The following is a 24299-nucleotide window of genomic DNA, read 5'->3' as shown; positions in this document are numbered from 1 at the left end:
AGCGATTTTTGATGCAAATTACAAATCCCCAGAGTTCTTATTGAATTATACACTAATGTGATATTATGATTACAGAAGAATGCACTTAAAAACAATCTGGTTGGAGTGCATTATAATAAAAAGAAGCTTCTAATAGGTTAAGACTGTGAAGAAAAATCAAACCTAGAAATTACGTGAAGAGTGCACTAAGCTGGTATAAAATCATGAAACTACAAAAGGCAGTTATAGCTCCTATTTTACATAAAAGTTAGACAAAAAAAATAGCAATATCAAAGCTGAGAGACTTAATCTTTTTCTTTTTTTTTTTAATTCCTTCCTAGTGAGATCTTAAAACTTTAATTCCTTTTTACTTCACACCCAGGAACGGGGTGAATTTGCTCTTGCCAGCTTTACTGTTGCACCTTTTCATCGACAGATTCAAGTACGCTCATGTTTCTGGCAGAGTTTCTCGATTGAGATTGTCCCAGTGATGGGGATTTTAGAAGGGAGAGTCAGAATGCCGATGCCTTTTCACCGTGTAATTTGACGCTGCGGTGTCTCCGGTGTGTGTGTGTCCTCCTTGTCAGTGCTCCAGTAGCTGTGCGGGAGGCGTGCAGCACAGAGTCGTGGTCTGCCAGGATGAGAACGGACGGAGTGCCAGTTACTGCGACGCGGCCGCGAGGCCCCCCGAGTCCAAGCGCTGCGATTCAGGACCTTGTCCGCGGTGGAACTTTGGAAGCTGGGGAGAAGTAAGTCCCATTTTCTAAACTTGCAGAGATGATAACATCTCTGAAGACTGAAAGTTGAGTACTTCACCCTGTTCCTGTTGGATGATATAACTTCACTATACTATACAGAAAGATTTGTTTTTAGTAAAATCAAGTTCTTCTAATAGACTAAATCACTCATTTGCAATAGGAAACTAGTCCAGATTTTTTTAACAGAATCTCCTATGCATGCCAATATGTCTGAAACTAATACCTTTCTAAAACTAGTATATTATTGTTTTCTTAGAAAATATGGTTGATCTAAAGATAGAAAATTAGATTGCTATATTGGCCATGCTTGTGTCTTATTACTGAGCCATTCATTTAGTGAATTTTCTGAGCGGAAGGTGGTCAGTTATCAAGCACTTCATGTGCTGGCATTCTTCTAGACACTGGAGATAGGAAGAATAATTTTTAAAGCCATTGTAATGAATACTAATTCCACCTCTATTAGGCATGAAAAAGAATAAGACTTACATTGGCTTTAGATGAACAAAATAAACCACCTAGTCAAATATTTTTAATGGGTTTTAGTATATATTTTCCCAGAGTATTTGGAAATCATTGATTAAAGATACATTTCTGACCAGGTGCCAATATCAAGTACATTTTAAAAAGTTCTTTTACCATTTCCAAAATGAAAATGATATTTTTACTCCTGACTTTAGGCATGCTCATTGTAAAAACTCAAACGATATGAAAAATTACAAAGAGATGAGAACTTTTAACTTTTGATACATTTCCTTCCAGACTTTTCTTCTTGCGTGGGCTCCACAAATAGAATCATATTACATAGGCTTCTTTGCCCCCTGCTGTTGTCATGTAACACATACTGAACATCTTTCCCTGTTTACAAATTTAGATCTTATTAGCTTTCATGGCTAGCCAGGTATCTATTGATAGGCTACCATAAATTATGTAGTTAATTATTAAATCAGTTTTATTTGACTTGTCTACCTTATAGACCCTTGATATCTTAATGCAACATCTTATGGTATAATTCTCAAAATTTTGTCTAGTTTTTTAATTACAGAACTAACACTTTTTTACTCAGGAAGAAAACTGTAGCATTACGACTTAGGTATGAAACAGTGAATTAAGCAATATAATACTGTCTTTCAAACCACATAGTTTTGAATTTTCTTATTTTTAGTGTACACAAACATGTGGAGGAGGAATAAAATCAAGATTCGTAATATGTCAGTTTCCCAATGGCCAAATGTCACAAGAGCAAAACTGTGAGATCTTAAGCAAGCCACCTAGTGTGGTGCAGTGTCATGTGCATGCTTGCCCTGGTGACGTATCATGGCATCGGGGACCATGGAAGTCGGTACGATAGTGTTCTTATTTTTGTCCATTTTGTTGTGTTTTACTGTGACCCTTTTACCTTAATTTCTTTATACATTGTGGTGCACACTCTATCTTATTTTTTAAGCAGATCACTGGCCATCTTGGCTTATGTTACTAAATTTGATAGTTTGGAAGAAGAATCCATTCAGTTTCAAGTAATGTAATATATATAATCTTAGATGTATTTATTTTTTTACAAGTGAATTTTGAACCATAGCACTATTCTAATGGACATGTTTTCCTCCAGTACATCTTTGGCTTATCCTCTAATTATAATTGTTTCAGTGTATACATTTGTAAATAATGTTAACATTGTGCTTGTTACAATGGCAAATTAAGGCTGTGTCTTGTTTAAGTGTATAACTGTACGTGGCTTTTGTCTGTCAATGTCTAGTAACTGATCCAAAAGCAAATAACATTCTTTAAAACTGTCTTTTTTTTTTATCATTGTTAAACTTAGTATTTTGTTTGGAAATGTGAAAATATTAAAAGAGAAATTTAAAGTGAATTGTTAAAGTTTGTTACATACATCACAGAAAAATATTTGTATAGTAATTTATATGAATCTTCCACTGTGTGGAGTTACGTTTTGGGGATGTTTTAATTTATTTTTTTTTGAAGCCATAGACAAAATTCATAAGTATTGTTCATGACTGGTTTATTTAAGTATATTTCAAATATCCAGGCTTTGAAGAATAATTAATATATAAATATGTTGAAATGAACATTTTGGTCACCTTTCATATTTTAAATCATGAACAATCAAGTATACTTTTTCCAACTGAAGAACTGTTGTGAGTCTGTCTCTATAAAGCTCTACGGTTCTTTAGTTGGAAAATAATTATAACTCTGGCTTTATGATCCAACCCTGATGTCTGCACTTGGTTTGTTTTCCCCAAGTCAAAGCTTTACAATGTGATATGAACAAAAGTTCCAATTCCTATTAGAAGAGTAGGTCAAGTTCTAGTTCAGGCTGAAATGCCTCTCTGTAGTCAGTGTGACTGATGGAAAACGACAGGAAAGTTTAACATTATAGGAGGATCTTAAACTGCTGCATCACTTTGTTGGAACTAACGTAAACCTATTTTGCCATAGAAGGCATTCACATATTTACTTAGTAAAATATTGACCATCTGTATCCAGGTAGTGTAACAGAAATCAAGACCGATTTCTTACTCCTATGGAGTTTTATAGTCTAGTTGGAGAGATTTGAAATAATATAGGAACTCACTATAAAAAGATACCTTTTCAGGTCAACTATCTTAGTGGAAATTCACCTTCTCTTTACTAGATCTGTTATGGTGTCCTTCATTTTTTTTGACATTACAAGCCTAGTTCTTAATAAGGCTATGGATTGTTTCTTGGAGTTTTGTCCCAATTCGGAAAGCAGACTCCTAACCACTTAGAGGGTTAAATTGTAATGGCATTTATTTCCGAAGTACCTAAAATTGTTTCAGTGATATTTTTTGTTTGAGGGGTCAGCAGACTATGGCCCATAGATCAAATCTGGCCTATTGCCTATTTTTGTAAATAAGTTTTATAGGAACAGTCATCCACACTTTTTTGTTTTCAAAGTATTACCCATGGCTGCTTTTGGTACTACAGTTATTGTAATAGAGACTGGCTCTTAAAGCCTGAAATATTTACTGTTTGGCCCCTTTTGGGAAAAGTTTGCTGATGCCTGCTCTATGTAATAAACATAATGCTTTTTAAATTTAGCATAAAATACTGAAAGTTATAGACTATTAGAATTATAAATATTCATTTGGGGTCAGTTTTCAGTGTTTTTCATTCTTCAGTATTTTAAAACCTCCTACGAGGTTTGTCAGCCTTCTCTACATACTCGGTATCGTATTTACACAATTTCTTTCCAGCTTTGAGATACAATTGGCATAGAATGTTGTGTAAGTCTAAGGTATACAGTATCACACAATGTTTATATATTGTGTTGGAAGTCATCTAATACTGTATTCCGATGTATTTGTGTCATGCTCTTTTTGTATGTAAATTGTAAGTGAGAAACCTGAATGTTCAGTAAGGTTGTGTGCATGGATAACTTTTTCAGCCTCACAAAAACCAATAACCAAGAAAATACCCAGTTACAAAAAAGTAACACAGAAGTACACAGTTCTTCATTACTGCGTGTCTATTCCAAAAGGATCTCACTGAATAATTCAGACTCTGCACTAGTGAGGAACCGTAGTGTCTTTTTCTCAGAAATTGAAGATGAAAATTTTAAAATCACAATGTTTATATCAGAGTTTTTACAAACTTATTTATTCACTTTTTATAGGTATAAAGTACACACATATTAAAGTGCCTGGATTTCTTTTATTATGTGAAGAATTTTATTCCTTAAATTAGCCTTTTATATTAAAAGAGTTTAAGGGATCTGAAATGGTTTTTGTTGTTGTTGTTGTTGTTGTTAGAACTAGATATAGCCTTTTACCTCTTTGTGTTGCTACATATTAGCCAAACTTCAGAATACCTCTTATTAACATATCAGGTTAATGTTCTTTCAAGGGTAACTTTAATTTCAACAGATCATATGCACTAGGTTAGAAAACTACAAATGTGTGTGTATATGTATACATATACATACAGGAATGACATGAAATCGCAAACGTTTCATTTTGAAGTAAAATTGTAAAGTGTTAAATCATTTAAATGTGACTAGGAAGAAAGTTGTAAATACACATTTAGATTTGCTCCATCTTGTGGAAAATCTTGTAATTTATGAGCATGATTAAAGAAGTAAATCTTAACATATGTCTGTTAATTTAATGACTATTTTTGTGATTAGTCCATGTGAAATGATTCTATTTTAACCCTTGTTTATTAATGACATGTGTTGTGGCTTTGTGCTTTGCATAATTCGTATGTATGTTGTATTTTTACTACTTGGATCAATACCTGAAATGTTTTAAGTCTCTGAATAGATCCTGTATTGTAATGAAAGCCTCTTTTCTCTTGGTGCTGTTTTTCTTAAATTAACAAATCATTAATTTCTTATTAAACATTTAATTGTTGAATAGTACATGGTGTTAATAATTTGAGTTTTAAGCTATTAATATTTTAAATCTGTTAGAAACTAACATTGGCATTTTAAAAACAAGATCTATTGTTAAGCTATCAATTTTAAATACTAGAAGTTTTTATATTTCTATATATTATAAACAATAAAAATTTATGGTGTCACATTATTTAGTAAAAAATAGATGTGCTCATGACCAAGATGGTCCTTAAAAGGTGAGTAAAAGTTTTGTTTTTCTCTTCTGTTGCATGTCTATTAATGTTACATATGTAGTCAAACTGTTCTAGCAAATGCCCTTTAAGTAAATTCATAATAACTTATTTTCCCATTATCTTTTTAACGGGTTCATTTTCCTAGAATGCTTTTATTCTCTACATAAAATGAAGTCATGTTTGGTAAGAAAATAGGCATCCCATTGTGTTCTAGGGTTAATGATCCAACAGAACTAAAGAACTTATTTTTTGTCTTTTTGTTAAGAATTGTTTTTTCCTCCAAAAACGAGACAACTCATTAAAAAAAATTTTTTTTAAATGTTTATTTTTGAGAGAGACAGAGGCAGAATGCGAGTGGGTTAGGGGCAGAGAGAGAGGGAGACACAGAATGGGAAGCAGGCTCCAGGCTCCGAACTGTCAGCACAGAGCCTAATGTGGGGCTCAAATTCACAGAGCTGTGAGATCATGACCTGAGCTGAAGTCAGACGCTCAACTGACTGAGCCACCCAGGCACTCCCACGAGACAACTCATTAAAAAAAGACAGCTTGATATTTGAATCTTCTAGATTCTAGGACTTTCTCCCAAAGTGTTTCTTTTTTTAAATGTATACAGAGGCTTGTATCTGTAATCTCTAATGTGACAGAGAATGCAACCAAGAGAAGCACTTTTAGCAATGAGCATGTGGTACTAGCATATACCTAGTAAATCTATACTGTCAAGTTCACAGTCTCCTGTAACAAAAGAACATTGAGGGTCTCAGGGCAGGGTTTGGGAGGCTTCTTCCATTGGGGCTCTCACTCTGGATGAAAGAAACTTGTTACTGCCTCTCCCTAAGGCCAGCAGCAGCCAGGGGAAAGGTAATGTGTCGGGAAATGGTTCAAGAAACTGTCAATTCTTTGTGGAGTGGAGAATTCAGTAAAACTATAGTAATTTATTTTCTTATATTTGGAAAAGATCTACATAACCGTAGTAAAAAGCTGGAAACCTATTTTATTCCATGTTATAGTTGAACATACTTTATCAGGAAGTATTAAACTGTTTCCATTTGTTGCTATATCTTTCTACTATACATCATGGGCTGTCACCAAGGTAATGTGCATCCCCTACAGGTTAGACACTGGGCACTAGATAAATCAGGCACAATCCCTGCATACAAGAAGTTTTCAGTTTAGTGATGAATGTACTACATAAACAAATAGAATGCAGAATTGGATTCCTCTTTCATTTCAGTAACTATGTGATTTATAATATTGCAGACTCCTAATACTGGGACCTTAATACACTGTAATTATCCAATAATTAGTGATGAGGATTGTACTTGAGAACATAATTTTGACAGATTTTTCTAGAAAGCCTAACTAGTAGGATATATTTCATTATAACCTGGCAAGAAATGCGTGGTGTCCTAAGTCCCTATGTGAGAATTGTTTTTGCATAATTTGGGCATCTGCCTCCTTGATGTAGGTGGCTTTCATGCCTCACCAAAAGGGAGAGCATGTGCCAAGATAGAGGATGGTATGAAGATAATCTTGGAGACACAAATGGGCCTTGTAAGTTTAAAATGGAAAAACCTAGAAAAAAATTTAAGTAAATATATACTGATGAGATCATAAGAGACTTGTGTTTTACACTGAATGAAGTTAGAGTGTTAACTCTAAAAAAAAAAACATGAAATGGTGATATTCTGTTTTTCTTTATACATCTATATTAAAATGGACATGTGTTGATAATTCTGTATTCCCAGACATAATGGTTGGAATGGTTAAGAATCTCTGGAAATAGATTTTTAGATGTTTTATAAGAACATACTCTCAGTTCTCTACAATATCTCTGTACTCTGATTCTGTTTATGTAGGATATATAGGCATTGTTAATATTAGTGCAATTAGGTACCCTAATTGTATTTGTCAACTTTCAGTAGTTTGAGAAAACCATTTTAGTTCCTATATAATCACAGGAACAACAAAGGTTTTGACATTAATGTTGTAAAGCGTCTCTTTGACATTTTCTAGACTGTTCTCTATTTTGATCATAGGTAACATTTCTCAAATACATTACAAATCTATAAAACTGTTAGAGTAATCTCATTTTTATTTCTTTAAATGCATATTTTCTTAATGTTTATTTTTTTTGAGAGTGGGAGTGGGGAAGGGGCAAAGAGAGAGGGAGACACAGAATCTGAAGCAGGCTCCAGGCTCCGAGCTGTCAGCACAGAGCCCAACGTGGGGCTTGAACTCACGGACTTGGGAGATCATGACCTGAGCCGAAGTTGGATGCTTAACTGACTGAGCCACCCAGGCGCCTCAGGAGTAATTTCATTTTTAAAAAGGGGTAGGATAATAGGGATTAAGGAGTGCACTTGTGATGAGCACTGGATGAAGTATGGAATTGTTGAATCACTCTATTGTATCCCTGAAATGAATGTAACACTTTGTTAATGAGACTGGAATTAAAAAAAAAATTTAAGGGAGTACTGGCTGGCTCAGTTAAGCATCTGACTTGATTTCAGCTCAGGTCATGATCTTGTGGCTTTGTGGGTTCCAGCCCCACACTGGGCTCTGCTTTGGCAGCATGGAGCCTTCTTGAGATTCTCTGTCTCCCTCTCTCTCTGCCTCTTCCCTGCTTGTGCTGGCTCAAAATAAAAAAGTAGGATGGTGTTTGATTAGTTTTGAAAATCTTGTTTCAACACTGTTACAGAAGTTCAAAACTCTGGTTTATCCCAATGTGTGACTTCTGTAGCTTCCATAGCTGAAAAAATTATTTCATGGAAATACATACCTTCTTACGGAAAAAAGTTTATCACTGGGTGTTTCTGTTGTATATTAGTAACTGACTTTAAGTATAATTACCGATTATACAAAAAAAATTGTAACAAATTTTCATTTTCTATAATGTCTTGAAAAGTACTAGAATGAATTCTATATTTTTCAAGTTTGTAATTTTGCTTTATTTCAGTAGAGTGGACACAGGGTATTGGTTCAGGAGTACACTACCATGATTCTACAGCTCTATACTGTGCTGTGCTCCCCACAAGTGTGGCTATGACCTGTCACATACAGTGCTATTATAACACTATTGACTGTATTCCTTATCTGAGGGACTTCTTCATTCCATAATTGGAAGCCAATACCCACTACTTCCTTTCACCCATTTTGCCTCTTCCCCTCAGGCAGTCACGGTTTGCCCTCTGTATTTATGGGTTTGTTTCTGCTTGGTAGTTTTGCTTTTAAGATTCCACATGTAAGTATCATAACATTTGCCCTTGACTTCTTTGGCTTAGCATGATACCTTGTAGATCCCTCCATGTTGTCACAAATGGCAAGATCTTACCCTTTTTATGGCAGAGTGATATTCCATTGTGTGTATGTACCACATCTTTATCCATCAATGGACACTTAGGTAGCTTCTATGTATTGGTTGTTGTAGATGCTTCAATAGACATGAGGATGCATATAGCTTTTTGAATTAATATTTTCATTTTGGAGGGAACAAATATCAATAGTGGAATAACCACATCTTATGGTGGTTCTATTTTAATCTCTCAAGGACCCTCCATACTATTTTCTATGGTGGCTGCATCAGTTTACAAGGGTTCCTTTTTCTCCATGCCTGAGCCAACACTTATCAAAAAGACTTGTATCAAAAAGATAAGTGTAAGGTGACATCTCCTTGTGGTTTTGATTTGATTTACCTGATAAGTGATATTGAACATTGTTTCATGTGCCTGTTGGTCATCTTGGGAAGAATGTCTCTTCAGGTGCTCTGCCCATTTTTAATTGGATGATTCTTGTGGTGTTTTATAACTGTATTTTTGCTTTAACAAATAGTGTTAAAACTCAAACTTCAAAAGATTTGGATGCCATTTAAACAGATCAGAAAATTTTGCTTGAAAACTTTAAAAATATACATTTGAAAAATTTGATAGTTGACATATTTATGGTAACAAATCACATAATACTAGAAACACTTCAAATGTTTAAAAATGTTCTAAGAAGAAGAAACTTCCAAAAACCATTGCTCTTTCTTCCATTCTTAGGTGTCTAAAGGAAAAATTATGGGTCTGTTTTTTAAAGTAGTAGGTATTATACTCATTATAGAAAAATTTGGAACAAGCCTTTTTGTAATGGATTATCAAAGGGGCTCGTAAAGATGAATTACTAATTTGAACACAGCCAGCAAAACTCTGTAGGCCTAAAACAAAGGTTTGTCACGACTGAGTGTTGGGTCTATACATATAATCCACTTATCATCTTAAGTGGGCAGGTATGAACTGCAGGTGGTACCCAAAGCAGAATGGCAGAGATCCATCAGGATACCTAAAGTAGGTTATGTGTCAGGTTGGCAAACAAATATCAACAAATTGTAAGAAATTTTGTTGGTGCTCCGTTGAATCACCTTGCCACCTCAGACTTGTAAAAGACTTCATGCCTCATAGAAATCTATGACTATCTAAAGTTTAGTAACCTCCCTAAAACTTCCTAATTACAGCAGATTGGAGTTACCTTTATTTCCATAGAAACCATCTGCTTCCTGGTTGTACTCCCTCTCCCATACCCAAGATTATTCTTAAGCTCCTGCACCAATTTGACTCAACCCTAAATCTAGTAGGATGTGTTTAAGAAGGTACTTTATCACATCATATTGTAATGGGACCTTTGTCTCCTACATCATGATATATATTTGTGAGAGATGAAATACTGCAAAATTTCTGGTAGCCCATATAAGTTCTACCAGTTGGTAACGAAGTTCTAAAGTGATCTTCTAAGACTGTCCTGAATTTTTATTTTCCTGGGTTTTTATTTTGCAGTAGTGACCCGGGGAAACTCAGATTGTGGAAGTAACTATGAAGGGAATGGGTGCCACTGAACTGCCAAAAAAAAAAAATCCTCTATTCAAGATCATTAAAAGGCTGTCTGTATCAGGCACTAGGTTAGGAATTGTAGAAAACTAAAGATACTATCTTCTCAAGGAACTCTCACAGTTCATGCAAAAAAAAACCAAAACACCCAAATAAGGCAGAAACCTGTTAGGGGAAGTCAGGAAGTACACTTTCAGTTGCAGGCATTGGCCTTGACAGGTAGAACTTGGATAGGAGACCATTCCTTAGCAATGCCAGACACCAGAAACAGTGACTTATTTCAGAGAGGAGGGTTGGAAATATGACTTGGGCAATCAAAGACCAATACCATGTGATTTCACTTCTATGTGGAATTTAAGAAACATTAACGTGGGGTAGGGGGAAAAGAGGCAACCAAGAAATGGACTCACAGAACAAACTGATGGTTACCTGAGGGGAGGTGGGTGGGGAGATGGGTTAAATAGGTGATGGGGATTAAGGAGGGCACTTGGGATGAGCCCTGGGTGTTGCATGCAAGTGTTGAATCACTAAATTGTGCACATGAAACTAATACTACACTGTGAACTAAATGGCGTTTAAACCTTGAAAAAAATACGACTTGAGATTCTATCATGGAGGATCAATAGGGATCATGTTTGAGACTTTTAAAAATTTAAAAATTCTGTAAATATATTAAATCATTGAATTTTTCAGAGTGGGTGTGAAAGCTGTGTTCTAGGAAGATTATCAGACAATCCTCATCATAAAATATAAGCACATTGAAAATAAGACAGGTTGGAGATGGGAAGTCCAAGAGGGGGATCTTTTTAAGGGTGATGATTTAGGGACCATTCAGTTATTTACATATGTATAGTTACAACATTCAAGTTGTGGGGAAGAGCCAGTAGAGGTATTGATGGGACTATTTTTGGTCAAAAGGTGAGATGGCATTTGGAGGATGGAAGGAAAAGATACACAAGAGAACATCCTGTGAAGAAATTTATTGCCCAGAGAATAAAGAGAAAAGTCCATCAAGTCTTCTCAGTCGAGAAGTTACTTTGAGAGCCCTAGGGTTACAAACTGCAGATTGATGGTGCATAAGCTGGTTTTGTATTAGTCTTACATAAGGGAATATATTCTTGACTTCACCAAGAGAAATGTAAACTTTCTTTTACCAGAAGAGTTTGGAGAGAGGTCATTAATCTCAAGCCTTCTGCAATTTACATATTAAGTTTATCCTAGATCTTGTGGTATGGAGTATCATTGTGGTGGTAGAATGTCTAGGTTTGGATCAAGACTCCTATGAATTCACTGCGTGTGCTATGGCAAGTTAACATGTCGAGAAACAAGATTTAATTTTCTTGGCATAAAAACAGTGACTACCAAAAAACGGTTTTTAGAGTTAAATGGAACAATAGGTAAGGTGGTTGTCATTCAGGCCCATTACCTAAATACTTGATGTATTTTGCTTAATATCACTTACTAATAATTCTTTTACTTCAAGAGCTAAAAACCCTAATACTGTATAAGGCTAATAACACATTGAACAATCTGAAATAAGATCTAAAGCAAGTTATACTCTAGTATAAGAGAAATCAATTTGGACTAGGGTTTTTTTAAGTAAACTTTTATGGAAATGTGACATCCAGCAAAATTTTAATTTTTTTAATATTTATTTTTGAGAGAGTGCGAGCAGGGAAGGGGCAGAAAGGGAGACACAGAATCCAAAGCAGCTCCAGGCCTTGAGCTGTCAGCACAGAACCTGACACGGGGCTCAAACTCAGGGACTGCATGATCATGACCTGAGCCGAAGTCAGATGCTTAACCGACTGAGCCACCCAGGCACCCCTATCCAGCAAAATTTTAAAGATCCAGTTCGATGAATTTTCCAAAGTGAACGCACCTGTGTAGTCAGCACCCAAATCAATATCCACTCCCTAGAAATTCCCCATATACCCTATTGTAGTCACTGCCCCCCCAACGAGGGTAACCTGTATTCAGACATGAAATATCATAGATAAGTTTGTCTGCCTTTGAACCTTATGTGAATAGAACTTGGATAAGTTGAGAGTCACAAAATTGAGATTCATGTTGTAATTGTGATTTGTCATTGCAATCTAGTATGAATATACAATTGTATGACATATGAATATGATTTATATGGTTATCCAGCTGGTAAGCATTTAGAGTTGTTTTAAATTTGAAACTTAGAAATAATGCTGTTAACATTTCTTGCCTGTGTTTTTGGCCAACATGTATGCAGACCTGTTCGATATGTAAACAGGAGTTGAATCTTAGTGTATGCACAGGCTTGGGTTTAGTAAATATTTTCTGAGGATGGTTGAATGAGAATTCTAGTTATCTGCATCCTTGTCAACACTTGATATTATCAGCCTTTTCCATGTAGAATCTTTGGGAATTTCTATTTAATTCATTCAATAGATATTTACGTGGTGGTTACTGTGTGTTAGGGATATTTACAGAGCACTTGCTACAGTGGAGAACAATAGGAATGGATCAGGAGATTAGATATTACATCTTACAGCTAGTAAAGACTAAAAAAGCATACCTTGTTTACAGTAGCTTTATTTACAATTGCCAAAAATTGGAAGCAACAAAAATTTCCTTTAGCTGGTGAGTGGATAAATTGTGGTATATTCAGGCAATGGAATATTATTCAGTACTAAAAGGAAGTGAGTTACCAGACTATAGAATATATGGAGGAAATTTACATGCATATTATACATGAAGCAATAGCCCCAAGAGCCAATAACCTTCCTTGGAATTTTCCACCAAGCCTTTTTGTACTTCTAGTAGCTGGAAGTGCCTAGCATCCTGCCAGCTCTGACATCTTAATAATACCAAATATTGTCGGTTAGTTTTTCTGATCCTTTTTGGACTTCTCCTTCCTCATCCCCTCCCACAATTGTGTAAGGGCTAATTTGTATAATATAATTCATATTTCATAATACAGTGGTTTTCCTTTCCCGTTTGAAACTTTACAGATACAACAGACATAATTTTAAAACTATGTAGAAAAGGAAGGATATAATTAATAAACACTAGGGGTTGCAGTTGTCCCTAAAAAAGGAGGGAAGGGTGCTGTTGTGAGACACACATGGAAGGCTTTGGAACTCTTAATAACCTGTGTCTTGACTTGGAAGGTAGACATTTTGTAGCATTTTTATTTTATTAAAGCACACAAGCATTTAATATATCAATATACCGATAAACGTACTGCTGTTGCTTACTATCTGGAAATGATTTTAATGATGGAGTACAAAAAAACCAAGTATAAGAAAAAGCAATGAAAACAAACTAAATATTATTGAAGCAAGTTGAAATTCTTTTATGACAAATATTGGTTTTACTTGGCTCTTTTCAATATGATTTGAAATCTAAATATATTAATTATGTAAACTAAATATGAAATAAGCCTTTATGCGAATTATAAATTAAACATTTTATGAGATGATAAAAATATGAGTCATGTAAGAATTTTAGAGAAGGCTAAAAAGTTGGGCAGATATAAATGCCTTTTTTTTTTAGCTATTTTTTTTGTTTTTTCCTCAAGTTTTTATTTAAATTCCAGTTAGCATACAATATGAGTTTCAAGTACAAAATTTAGTGATTCATCACTTACATACAATACCCAATGCTCATTACAACAGGTAGAGATGATTATCATTTATTTTGGGGACAAATGTTCCTTTTAATGGGATTTTATTTAACAGCAAATACTATAGTTCCAACACTAGTTCCAAAATATACATAAATGAAAATATTGTATCAAACATTTAGATTTCCGTGGAACGTAACTTTGGTGCAATTATTAAAATTGTCAGAACAAGACTCACAGTAGTATCATTTCTATTACTAGCTTGTAATTTTTTTCAGGGTATAAACATCTATTTATGAAAGTTTTCTTCTGTTACAGTAGATTTTATCCTAAACCCAAATATAATTGATAGGTAGAACCAGAAACCATTTTGTATGATTAATTAGACCATTAAGTATAGGGTAAGAATTAAAGTTAGTGTAAATTAAGATGCAAATTATATTGTGTAAATGATATATTTTTAGGAGAATGAAAGAATAAAAGGAAATTTATACTCCCACATTAATAAAAAAAAAATGACTCCCTATTCTGCCACCAGAGAGAGTTCCTATTTTTCCATCTGATGGAAAGTTCTTTACTGTTGATTTCTGGACTTTGGCAAGATTTGCACGTCTAATAATATGGAAATTAATCAGGCATGGCTCCGTCCTCACTCCCGGCATTTCTTAAGTGTCAGGGAACAGGCTCAAGCACAGTAGCTCATATGGGCTCCCACCTCCATGCCAGCCTCTCTGCTGAGATTGGCAAGTTCTCAATTTCAGGTGAAACCAGGAAGAGGCCCTTATCTCTGTTGATCCACAGGGCACCCCACAGCAGCAAAACAACAAAAATCTTGAAGAAAGAGCTCTGTTACATGAAGCTTTCCTCTGTGTTATTTTTGTAGAACAAAATTCAACTCTATCTCATTCAGATAAAACAGATTGCATTTTTAAAAGATCTTCATATACAGTTGCTCACAAGTTTTTCTCGGCATAGTATTTATTCACTTGTTCAGTACATAAATGTGCTTCTGTTCTTAGGTTTAGTATTCTTATAATTCAACATCTTTAATGTGTGGGCATATTTTGGTAGGAATTCTAGCTATGTTTGCTAGAAAATAATTTATGCATAAATTTATGCATGAAAATCATCCCAATATCCAATTTTATTAAGGTATTCCCTTTATTTAGATACAGTAATGTAGGTCAGTTAAGATTATGGTTTATATTGACAGCTTTGGAGATTTTTTTTGCATTTTCTGAAATATTTAGATTTTTGTCACTTTCCAACTATGAGAATATTTTATAGTTTTTAAGTCAAAACAGGGGGAAAACTTGTAAGTCTCACTTATACATTGGGAAAATGTTTTTTCATATATTTTTAATGCTCAGGAAAACTCTAGAGAACTTAAAAGAGAAATTAGAAAGATCTTAGCTTGTGGTTATAATAAAAAGCAGATTCTTTTTGGAAGCCTATTTTCTCAGAAACTGATATTTTGAAGCCTGGGAATAACTTCAGGATTTCATTCAGGTAATTGATGTCATAGTAAAAGGCAATATAAACCAGATTTATTTAATAATTCTTGAGAACTAAAGAATGGCATATTCTTCTTATCAAAGATGCTTAGTAATAAGATGCCTAATAATTCAGGTATGAAGTTTGCATCTTCTCATTTGAGCAAATAATAGACTTTTTATCAATCCATTACATACATATCTAAAGAGTTAAATTGTGATTCTTAAAATATTTGAAAACCACTGGTTTCTCTTTTTTTTTTTTTTTTTGGTATCACATCTTTAAAATTAGGAGAGAATTCCAATTTTTTTATCCTTCTACACGAAGCATAAATTCAACAATTTTCTCAACTGAAGTATACGTAGTTTTCATGTCTAGTGAATCTTTAAATTGGAGACCATACCACACAGCACAGGAAAAGTAGGATTGGTTTTCATTTTGAGCTGAGACTGATATATATGAAATATTCACCTGTAATTCTTTTTGCACGCTGAAGTAAGAATGTATTAAATTCCTCCTCCACAGGACAAATATTTGAAGACAACCATTCATCTGTTCTCCTGGTTAAATGTATCTGTTTAACCATCCCGGTCTCTTTGTTATTACTCTCAAAATCTGGCATTTAGAATTTGTTAGCAAAATGGTCAACTGTAAGGAATAGCTGTAAAGAATAATGCCCCCCTTGGTGTGAATGCTACCTACACCCAATATATTCAGGATTGCATCAGATTTGTTTTATTTTATTTTTTTTAATTTTTTTTTTCAACGTTTATTTATTTTTGGGACAGAGAGAGACAGAGCATGAACGGGGGAGGGGCAGAGAGGGAGGGAGACACAGAATCGGAAACAGGCTCCAGGCTCCGAGCCATCAGCCCAGAGCCCGACGCAGGGCTCGAACTCACGGACCGCAAGATCGTGACCTGGCTGAAGTCGGACGCTTAACCGACTGCGCCACCCAGGCGCCCCGCATCAGATTTGTTTTATTTTAGCACGAGTGAGGGGAGAGGCAGAGGGAAGGAGGGAAGGAGAGAGGAGAGAGAGAAGAGAGCGAGGAGAACATTAAGCAGGCTCCATGCTTAGTGAGGAGCCTGCTGTGGGGCTTGATTCCATGACCCTGGATCATAACCCGAGCTGAAATCAAGTTTGACACTTAACTGACTGAGCCACCCAGGTATCCCTCAAATTTGTTTTTAGTAGTCCCCCAGTTTTCTTATACCAATCCTACATCAGTATAAACCTATATGTATCACATGTGATGATTGTCTTAATCATTTTATCCTTAGCAGTAAATATTTTTAAGCCAAGATGTACTTTTATTTCTTCCCTAATAACCTTAATTCATTTACTCTATAATTCTCATATCTGAGGGTTTTTTTTAGTTTTTTAATTTAAATCTCATATCTGACTTTTAAATAAGTTCTCAACTTCATATCACAAGTAAATCAAGAAGTATGCCTTCCATGTATTTATAAAGTACCTACTAGTGTCCCCAACAGGGTGGATCTAGAGCTCTAGAACATACCTTTAGAAACAACTCTCCAGTTTGCCCTTAATCTCCATTAATGAGCCAAATATCACTGATTATAGTTTTGAATAGTCTTATTGATGTGACATGTGTACATAGTTAAAATATGGTGCTAAAATGTTGATTAAAAAAAGCTATCTCCTGGTACAGTGTTTCCTGCCCCAGAAATAATCTTTAAATCCTTTGATTTGTTTTCTTCCATATTTCCAATTAATAGGCTTTTTCTGCTATTTCTTGATGCATCAAAAAACATCACCTATTGGCTTCATTTAATAGAGGTTGAGATTTTAACTCTCAAACTTTTTTTTTTAATGTTTATTTTTGAGACAGAGACAGAGCTTGGGGGGGGGCACAGAAGGGCAGAGAGAGAGGGAGATACAGAATCCAAAGCAGGCTCCAGGAGCTGAGCTGTCAGCACAGAGCCTGATGCGGGGCTCGAAATCGTCAACTGTGAGATCATGACCTGTCAGACGTTCAACTGACTGAGCCACCCAGGCTCCCCAAGACATTAACTCTCTTAAATGACCAATAATTCTATAATCCTATAAGCCTATCTTCCAAATAAATTTCAGTTAATACTACACCTTCTGCCAGTGTCTACACTGTAGTGTACTTTGAAGTACTCCTTTCTTACAGAACTCTTTAATTTCCCTGGAGTTAATATAGCTTTGCTTAAAAATTTGCTTAGATTTTTAACGTTCAATCACTATTCTTTCTTTCAAGTGCCTGAACAAGTAGGTATGTAAAATCTCCATGAACGTTTTTTTTTCTAAAATGCCCAGATATTTCCTTTTACCTAGACTTGTTGCAGAGATCTCCCTCCAAAATAAAATCTTCCTCCTCTCATCTGGACTTAACCCTGTCGTACCAGTCTCTGATCCTGTGAAAGTCATTTCACTCATCTTCAATTTTGACGACTTTTTCGTGCATCACATATTTCTTTTTAAAATTTACTCTTTCTAGGGACGCCTGGGTGGCCCAGTCAGTTAAGAGTCTGACTTCGGTTCAGGTCATGATCTGACAGTTTGTGAGTTCCAGCCCCAGGTTGGGCTCTGCTGACAGCCCAGGACCTGGAGCTACTTTGGATTCCTGTCTCTCTGCCCCTCCCCCGCTCATGCTCTGTGTCTCTCTCAAAAATAAACATTTAAAAATTTTTTAGAAAGTTATTCTCTGAAACACTTTTACCCATGTCTTCTTAAGAAAAATAAGGGGGCTCCTGGGTGGCTCAGTCAGTTGAGCATCCGACTTCAGCTCAGGTCATGATCTCACGGTCTGTGAGTTCAAGCCCTGCATCGGGCTCTGTGCTGACAGCTCAGAGCCTGGAGCCTGCTTTGGATTCTGTGTCTCCCTCGCTCTCTGCCCCTCCCCCACTCATGCTCTGTCTCTCCCTCTCTCTGTCAAAAATAAACATTAAAAAAAATTAAAAAAAAAAGAAAAATGAGAGAGAACACTTTTCCATCTTGTAAACCTGAAGCTTTAATCAATCTTCATATTTGATTAATAACTTGAATGGTTATAGAATTCTAGTTTGAGAATAATTTCCCTCAATTTTTTTCCATAATTTTTAAGTATAATTAACATTCAGTGTTATATTTTCAGGTGTGCAACACGATTCAATAATTTCATACATTAGTGCTCATGACAATAAGTGTACTCTTAATCCTTTTTATCCATTTCACCCATCCCCCCACCCACCTCCCTTCTGGCAGCCACCAATGCTCTGTATTTGAGTGGGGTTTTTTTTGTCTCCTTTTTTGTTGTTGTTTCCTAAATTCCACATATGAGTGAAATCATATGGTATTTGTCTGTCTGACTTCTTGCACTTAGTGTTGCACCCTCTAGGTTCATCCATGTTGCTCAAAAGCAATATCTCATTCATTTTTATAGCTGAGTAACATTCCAGTGTGTATACACACAACGTCTTGATCCATTCATCTATGGATGGACACTTAGGCGCTTTCATATCTTGGCTATTGTCAGTAATGCTGCAGTAAACATGCGGGTGCATATATCTTTTCCAATTAGTGTGCGTACTTTTTGTAGCTTCCGTATTTTGTAATTGGAAGTTTGTACCTCTTAATCCCCTTTCTCTTTCACCCATTCTCCACCCACTCCCTCTGGCAACCACCATTTTGTTCTGTATATTTAAGAGTCTGGTGTGCAGGGTTTTTTTTTTTTGTTTGTTTTCCTTTGTCTTGTTTTATCTTTTTATTTTGTTTCTTAGATCTTACACATGAGTGAAATAAAATTTACCTTAGAATTTGTAAGGCATCTTCTAGCATTCTGACCTATTTATTGAGATCTAGTGATTCTGAAATCTAATCTGTTTTTTGTGCCCTTATCTTTATACTTTTGCTGCTGAGGCTTTTGGTATCTTTATCCCTGTCATTCTAATATTTCATGATGAGGTGACTTTATATGTTTAAAATTCAGTTTTCTAGCCATTTTGTGGGCCCTTACATTAAGGGTACTTGTAATCAGAAAATTGGTTGTATTTTTTTAAATTTCTATGCAGTGGTTTTCTTTATTGAACTCATTCTAGTGGAAGGTTGGTATTCTTTGATTTATCCTCTAATTCTCTTTTTATTCTCCTATCTTTGTCATTTAGTTTCACACACTGGGAAACTGTCAATATCTATACCTTCTCTTGAGTTATTTTAGTTATGTTTTTAATTATCAGAAGGTTTTTCTTTGCATTCTAATTGCTTTGGGGTCATAGTATTCTACTCTTATTTCTTCCATACAACATCTATTTTCTTATATTGATTACAGTTTTTTTGAGGGGCAATTCCTGATTATCTCTTTAACCTTCATACACTTTCTTTAGGGTGAGGGTGGGAGTGGTTTTCTGGTTTTCCTATTGACGATTTCCTCCAAAAGTTGATGATTTTCTGCAGCTCCTTATTATTTAAAAATAAGGCAGTAGAGAATTGACTGGAAACTCTGCATTTGCATAGAGTTTAACGACTGAGTTTCCCTGTCAGTCAGTTCTTGAAGGTCTGTTCTCTTGGAGACCCAGTTTCTCAGAGAAGGACCCTCTAATGCCCTACCTGCGAGCAAGAGAAATATGGGCAGAGAGGCTAAGTAAGGCTCAAGAGTTCAACGTGTGGAATTCCATTATTTTTTCATCAATCATCTCCAATTCAAGAGCCTACCTCCCCACCCCCCCACCCCATTTAATTTCTTCAGAGAAGCCTCTGATCTGGCCAATGAGGAGTGTATCCAGTGCTGAGCCTCTTGGCCCTGAAGGTACGAGTTTGTCTTCCTTCCTATTGGTCTTCTTCATTCCCTTTATCCTCTTTAGATCTTCCAAAGTTACTGAAATCTATTTGATTCTCTCTAACTTTGTGGGATTGAGGGAGGGGAAATGAATACATATGGTCACACCACCATTTTTAACTGAATCTGGTTGTTTATTTTTTTAACCAGATGTCTATTTGCCTTCCCTTCCTGTTTCTCTACCTCATGCCCACTGTGACAATAACTTAAGGTATGTCTGGTGTGTTTTTCAGTGTCTAGGTAAGCAGAGTTTGTTTTTCAGGGAGAACAAGATAGAATCTTATTGGAATTCCATTGGGGTGATTATCCTTCTATCTCATCACTGAATGAATTCTAAATGTATGTGCCTTGAACAACCTCCATGTTCTATTCAAGTGTTTCATAGAGAAATCCATGCCATAGATTGTATTTTCACCAGTTTGTATTTCCTAAGGATTAGGAAAGGAAGAAAAAGGGGAATGGAAGTTTAATATGCATTTTGAGTCTTGTGTCAAGCAGTGTTTTAGGTTATTCATATGTTATCCTTTAATCTCACAACTACCCTGAGGTAGGTATCATTGCCACCTTATTGTGAGAAAACAAGATCAGCAAGGTTAAGCACCTAGCCCAAGGTTGCTCAGCTGACAATGGACACTCAAATGTAGGTGTCCGATTCCAAATCCCATGCCCTTTTATTCTACGCTCTACTTCCCAATAGTAAAAACTACTAAACCCCAACTTAAATTTTAACACAAAGAATTCATTTTAATCTAATTAAGATAATTTTGAAATTAGCTTAAATTCACTAAAATTAATCCTTAAAACATTCTTGCTTCACAACTTTTATTACATATGATAAATAGATGTAAATATGTTCAACGGGTATTGTTCTTTTAATTTCAACTCTGACTTTTCCTTATCAAAGCATTCATAGATCTTTTTTTATTTCTCATCTGAGAGTTCTCTGTCCTTTTCAGACCACTATAACCCTACTTAAAAGCAAACTTCTTGGCTTTATTTCTGTTAACTCCCACAACTAGCACAAAACATTTATAGAAACTTGAAATGGTAAATCCTGCTATTCTGCTGACACTTGATTTTAAGAATTTTATAAATGTTACCATAGCAATGCCTTAAAAGTCAATATTTTTGAAAGGTATGCTTTCGTCATTTTTCTGACCTTTTAAACTTTTTATGGTCTACCCACACTAAATAGTTTTCTAGTTTGTTCCATCCAGGGAGGCAGGTGCTCATGACTCTGGATGTAGGCTCCCAGAGGACAAGAGTGGGGTTTTCATCTTGGAATGTGCCATACAATCTTTCAAAAGTAATGTCCTGGTTGTTGTGATTTGTATAAAGACATTAAGAAAAAGTAAACTTACAATGATGGCCCCAAGGAACTGTTTAGATGAGTTCTACTTGCTAAACAGATTTTATAGAAGAATCAGAAATGTTCATTACCCCTTTGTAGTACACACAACTATACTATTAGAAAGCTAAGAAAATAAATTACAAAATTTAAACTTGAGAGTTTTTCCTGTTTTGTTTTGTTTTTAACTATAGATAGTGCTTACGTTTTGAATAAAAATTACATTTACTGGGTGATGGATACTAAGGAGGGCACTTGTTGGGATGAGTACTGGGTGTTATATGTAAGTGATGGAATCACTAAATTCTCCTGAAACCATTATTACACTATATGTTAACTAGTTTGGATTTAAATAAAAATTTAAAAATTTACATTTACTCTTACAGCAAAATAAACCTGAGTTCAATAACTAATGTTGGCATGTTTGTAATGATTGTTCATCAAATCTTATTATTGAAGAAAACTAATCAGATGATTGGGTACTATAGTTATCTGTCACTGGGATGATTTTTCCTTCTGATTTTCTGATATTTTATACGTATAAAATAATATTGTATAAGTGAAAATTTCTGTAAAGTATTTGCATTAGTTATTGATTGCAACTTTGTTTCAGGTTTTATATTTGAAGGTGAAAATAATCACAAAACTTGTCCAAAGTCATAATTTAGACAATATTAATTATATTGAAATATAATTGAGATATTAGCTTAGAACTATAAATTCATTGTGTTTGTACATAAATATAAACAATATGTATATTTAAAATAACAATTTAGAACATGAAATAGAAATTAAAATTATAATTATCGGGGTGCCTGTGTGGCTTAGTTGGTTAAACCACTGACTTCAGCTCAGGTCATGATCTCACAGTCAGTGAGTTCGAGCCCCCAGTCAGGCTCTGTGCTGACAGCTCAGAGCCTGGAGCCTGCTTTGGATTCTGTAGCTCTCTCTCTTGATGTCTCTTGAAATGAATAAACATTTAAAAAAGTGTTATAATTATTACAATGACATGAATGCAATGTAAGTTTGCTGGATATGTTTGTTAATAATGTATTTCTTTGTCCCTTAAGTTGGGACTCAAAACATTTTTGCAAATGAATCTGACTTAAAAAAAAATTTAAATGTCTGGAGTTGCAAACTTTAAATTAATCAGAAGCAATGCAATAGAATATGAAATATTTCATATTCAGTAGTGATTATTTTTAAGACCAAATGCTGTCTTGGCTTATTAAAGCTGTATAATCAAAGAATGTCTGTAACAGGTTAAAAAGAATTTTCAAACTCCATTTAATTTTGAAACTCTACGTATAATCTTTCAGGAAATACTGTGAATAGGGTCACTGTTGATAGATTTAGTATCTTACTCTTTAGTGCACATATGCATTGAATTAAAGGAACAGTAGCAGTACTATTTTACAGAGCTAACACCCCACTCTTACTATGCATATTTTGTCTTTTTTTGTTTGTTTAAGCCTGTTCTATAGTCTGGCTATTTATTCTAACTACGTTAATGTGTTACTTCTGTAATGAGGAGTTCTATTTAAAATAGTGTCCTACCAATGTAGGGCATGCCCCTAATTACAGAGTGGTTGCATAAAACTCATCTGAAATTTTACTGAAATCGGGCTTTACCCTTAGATATGTAGATGTTACTGGCTTCCTGAAGATTTCAAAAACCGTGCTGTTCCTGGGTTCAGATGCAGCCTTCTCATTTTACTTAAAGAATGCTACAGGCTTCTTAAAAATCAAAAAGAATAGATAAAACATATATGCATGTACACTTACACCCAAGTGTTTTATTCCGCAAAATATCCAATTTATGGTCTGTCTTGATCTGAAACTCATTTCCCTATTATGTCATTTCATAGATCAATCTTGTTTTGTGATAGTGTTGTAAGGACATTTATCATATAATTACCAAGAAATTTAAAAAGTCTCCTGCCAAATAGTTATGGTCAAAATTTCCCATTAAAAATTTTTATCTTTGCTACAGAAGCATAACACAGTTCAGTTTTGCAAAAGATCAAAGATAAATAATACATGTTCCTATATTGAGAAATTAGTTGATATTTTTAGAACTGGCACTTTAAGGCTAAGGAACACACAACTAAATTCTCTCAAATTATTTCAAGAGACACTCTAATACCTGATTATATTTTTTGCTATCATTGTGTTTAAATCCCACCATTTTATACATAGTAGTTTGATGCTTCTTCAGTCACATGTAATGGAAGTGATTTCTGGTTTGTAATAAAGTGCATTCAGATTTAGATCTGTAATGTGCAACGATTGCTTTCCTGGGAATTTGGCTCTTCTAAAACAAAATGATTGTGTGAATACTTTTGTACCTGGTTGTAGGTTTTCCTGGGTTGTCTGAGGAAATGGGCTAATGCCCCATACAATGAGTAAGTGGATAGATATGACACCCAGACATATGGCTATGAGCGTTCACATTTTCGGCAGATAACTACGGACCTTGCTGTCAGGAGACAGATGATGTGCTAGCTAGAAATAAAGCAAAAATTCACTTCATCCAATTTTTCCAGTTTTATTGAGGTATAGTTGACATGCACCAATACAGAAGTTTAAGGTGTACAGCATGATGATTTGACTTCTCTTGTGAAATGTTCACTGCTGTGAGTTTAGTTAGTATTCATCATCTCATATAGACACAGTAACAAAAGCAAAAATAATTCCTTGTGGTCTTTTAGAATTTATTCTCAACAGTTTCCTGTATATATTATCACAGTGTTAACTATAGTCATCAGGATGTATGTTACATCTCTAGTACTTATGAAGTCTCTACCTTTGATCACTTTGCTCCAATTCCTCCCTCTCATCGTCCCCCACCTCT

At 35.0% G+C, this 24299-nt stretch overlaps 1 protein-coding gene across 4 annotated transcripts in view; it reads left to right on the top strand.

The window, feature by feature from the left end:
• Nucleotides 1-24299, top strand: part of ADAMTS20 (ADAM metallopeptidase with thrombospondin type 1 motif 20) — a 177836-nt gene that overhangs the window by 104665 nt on the left and 48872 nt on the right. For 3 of the 4 annotated variants that reach the window (XM_045061659.1, XM_023256961.2, XM_023256960.2), the window contains exons 27-28: nt 567-728; nt 1900-2076. In XM_045061659.1, the coding sequence (XP_044917594.1) occupies nt 567-728; nt 1900-2076 (339 nt within the window). The remainder of the gene's footprint in view (nt 1-566; nt 729-1899; nt 2077-24299) is intronic. The other variant, XM_023256963.2, reaches the window with a different exon arrangement.

The sequence above is a fragment of the Felis catus genome, chromosome B4 (assembly GCF_018350175.1).
Source record: "Felis catus isolate Fca126 chromosome B4, F.catus_Fca126_mat1.0, whole genome shotgun sequence".
In the NCBI taxonomy this organism is placed as follows: domain Eukaryota; kingdom Metazoa; phylum Chordata; class Mammalia; order Carnivora; family Felidae; genus Felis; species Felis catus.
Note: the sequence above shows the minus strand (reverse complement) of the source record. Positions and strands in the feature narration are given on the sequence as shown.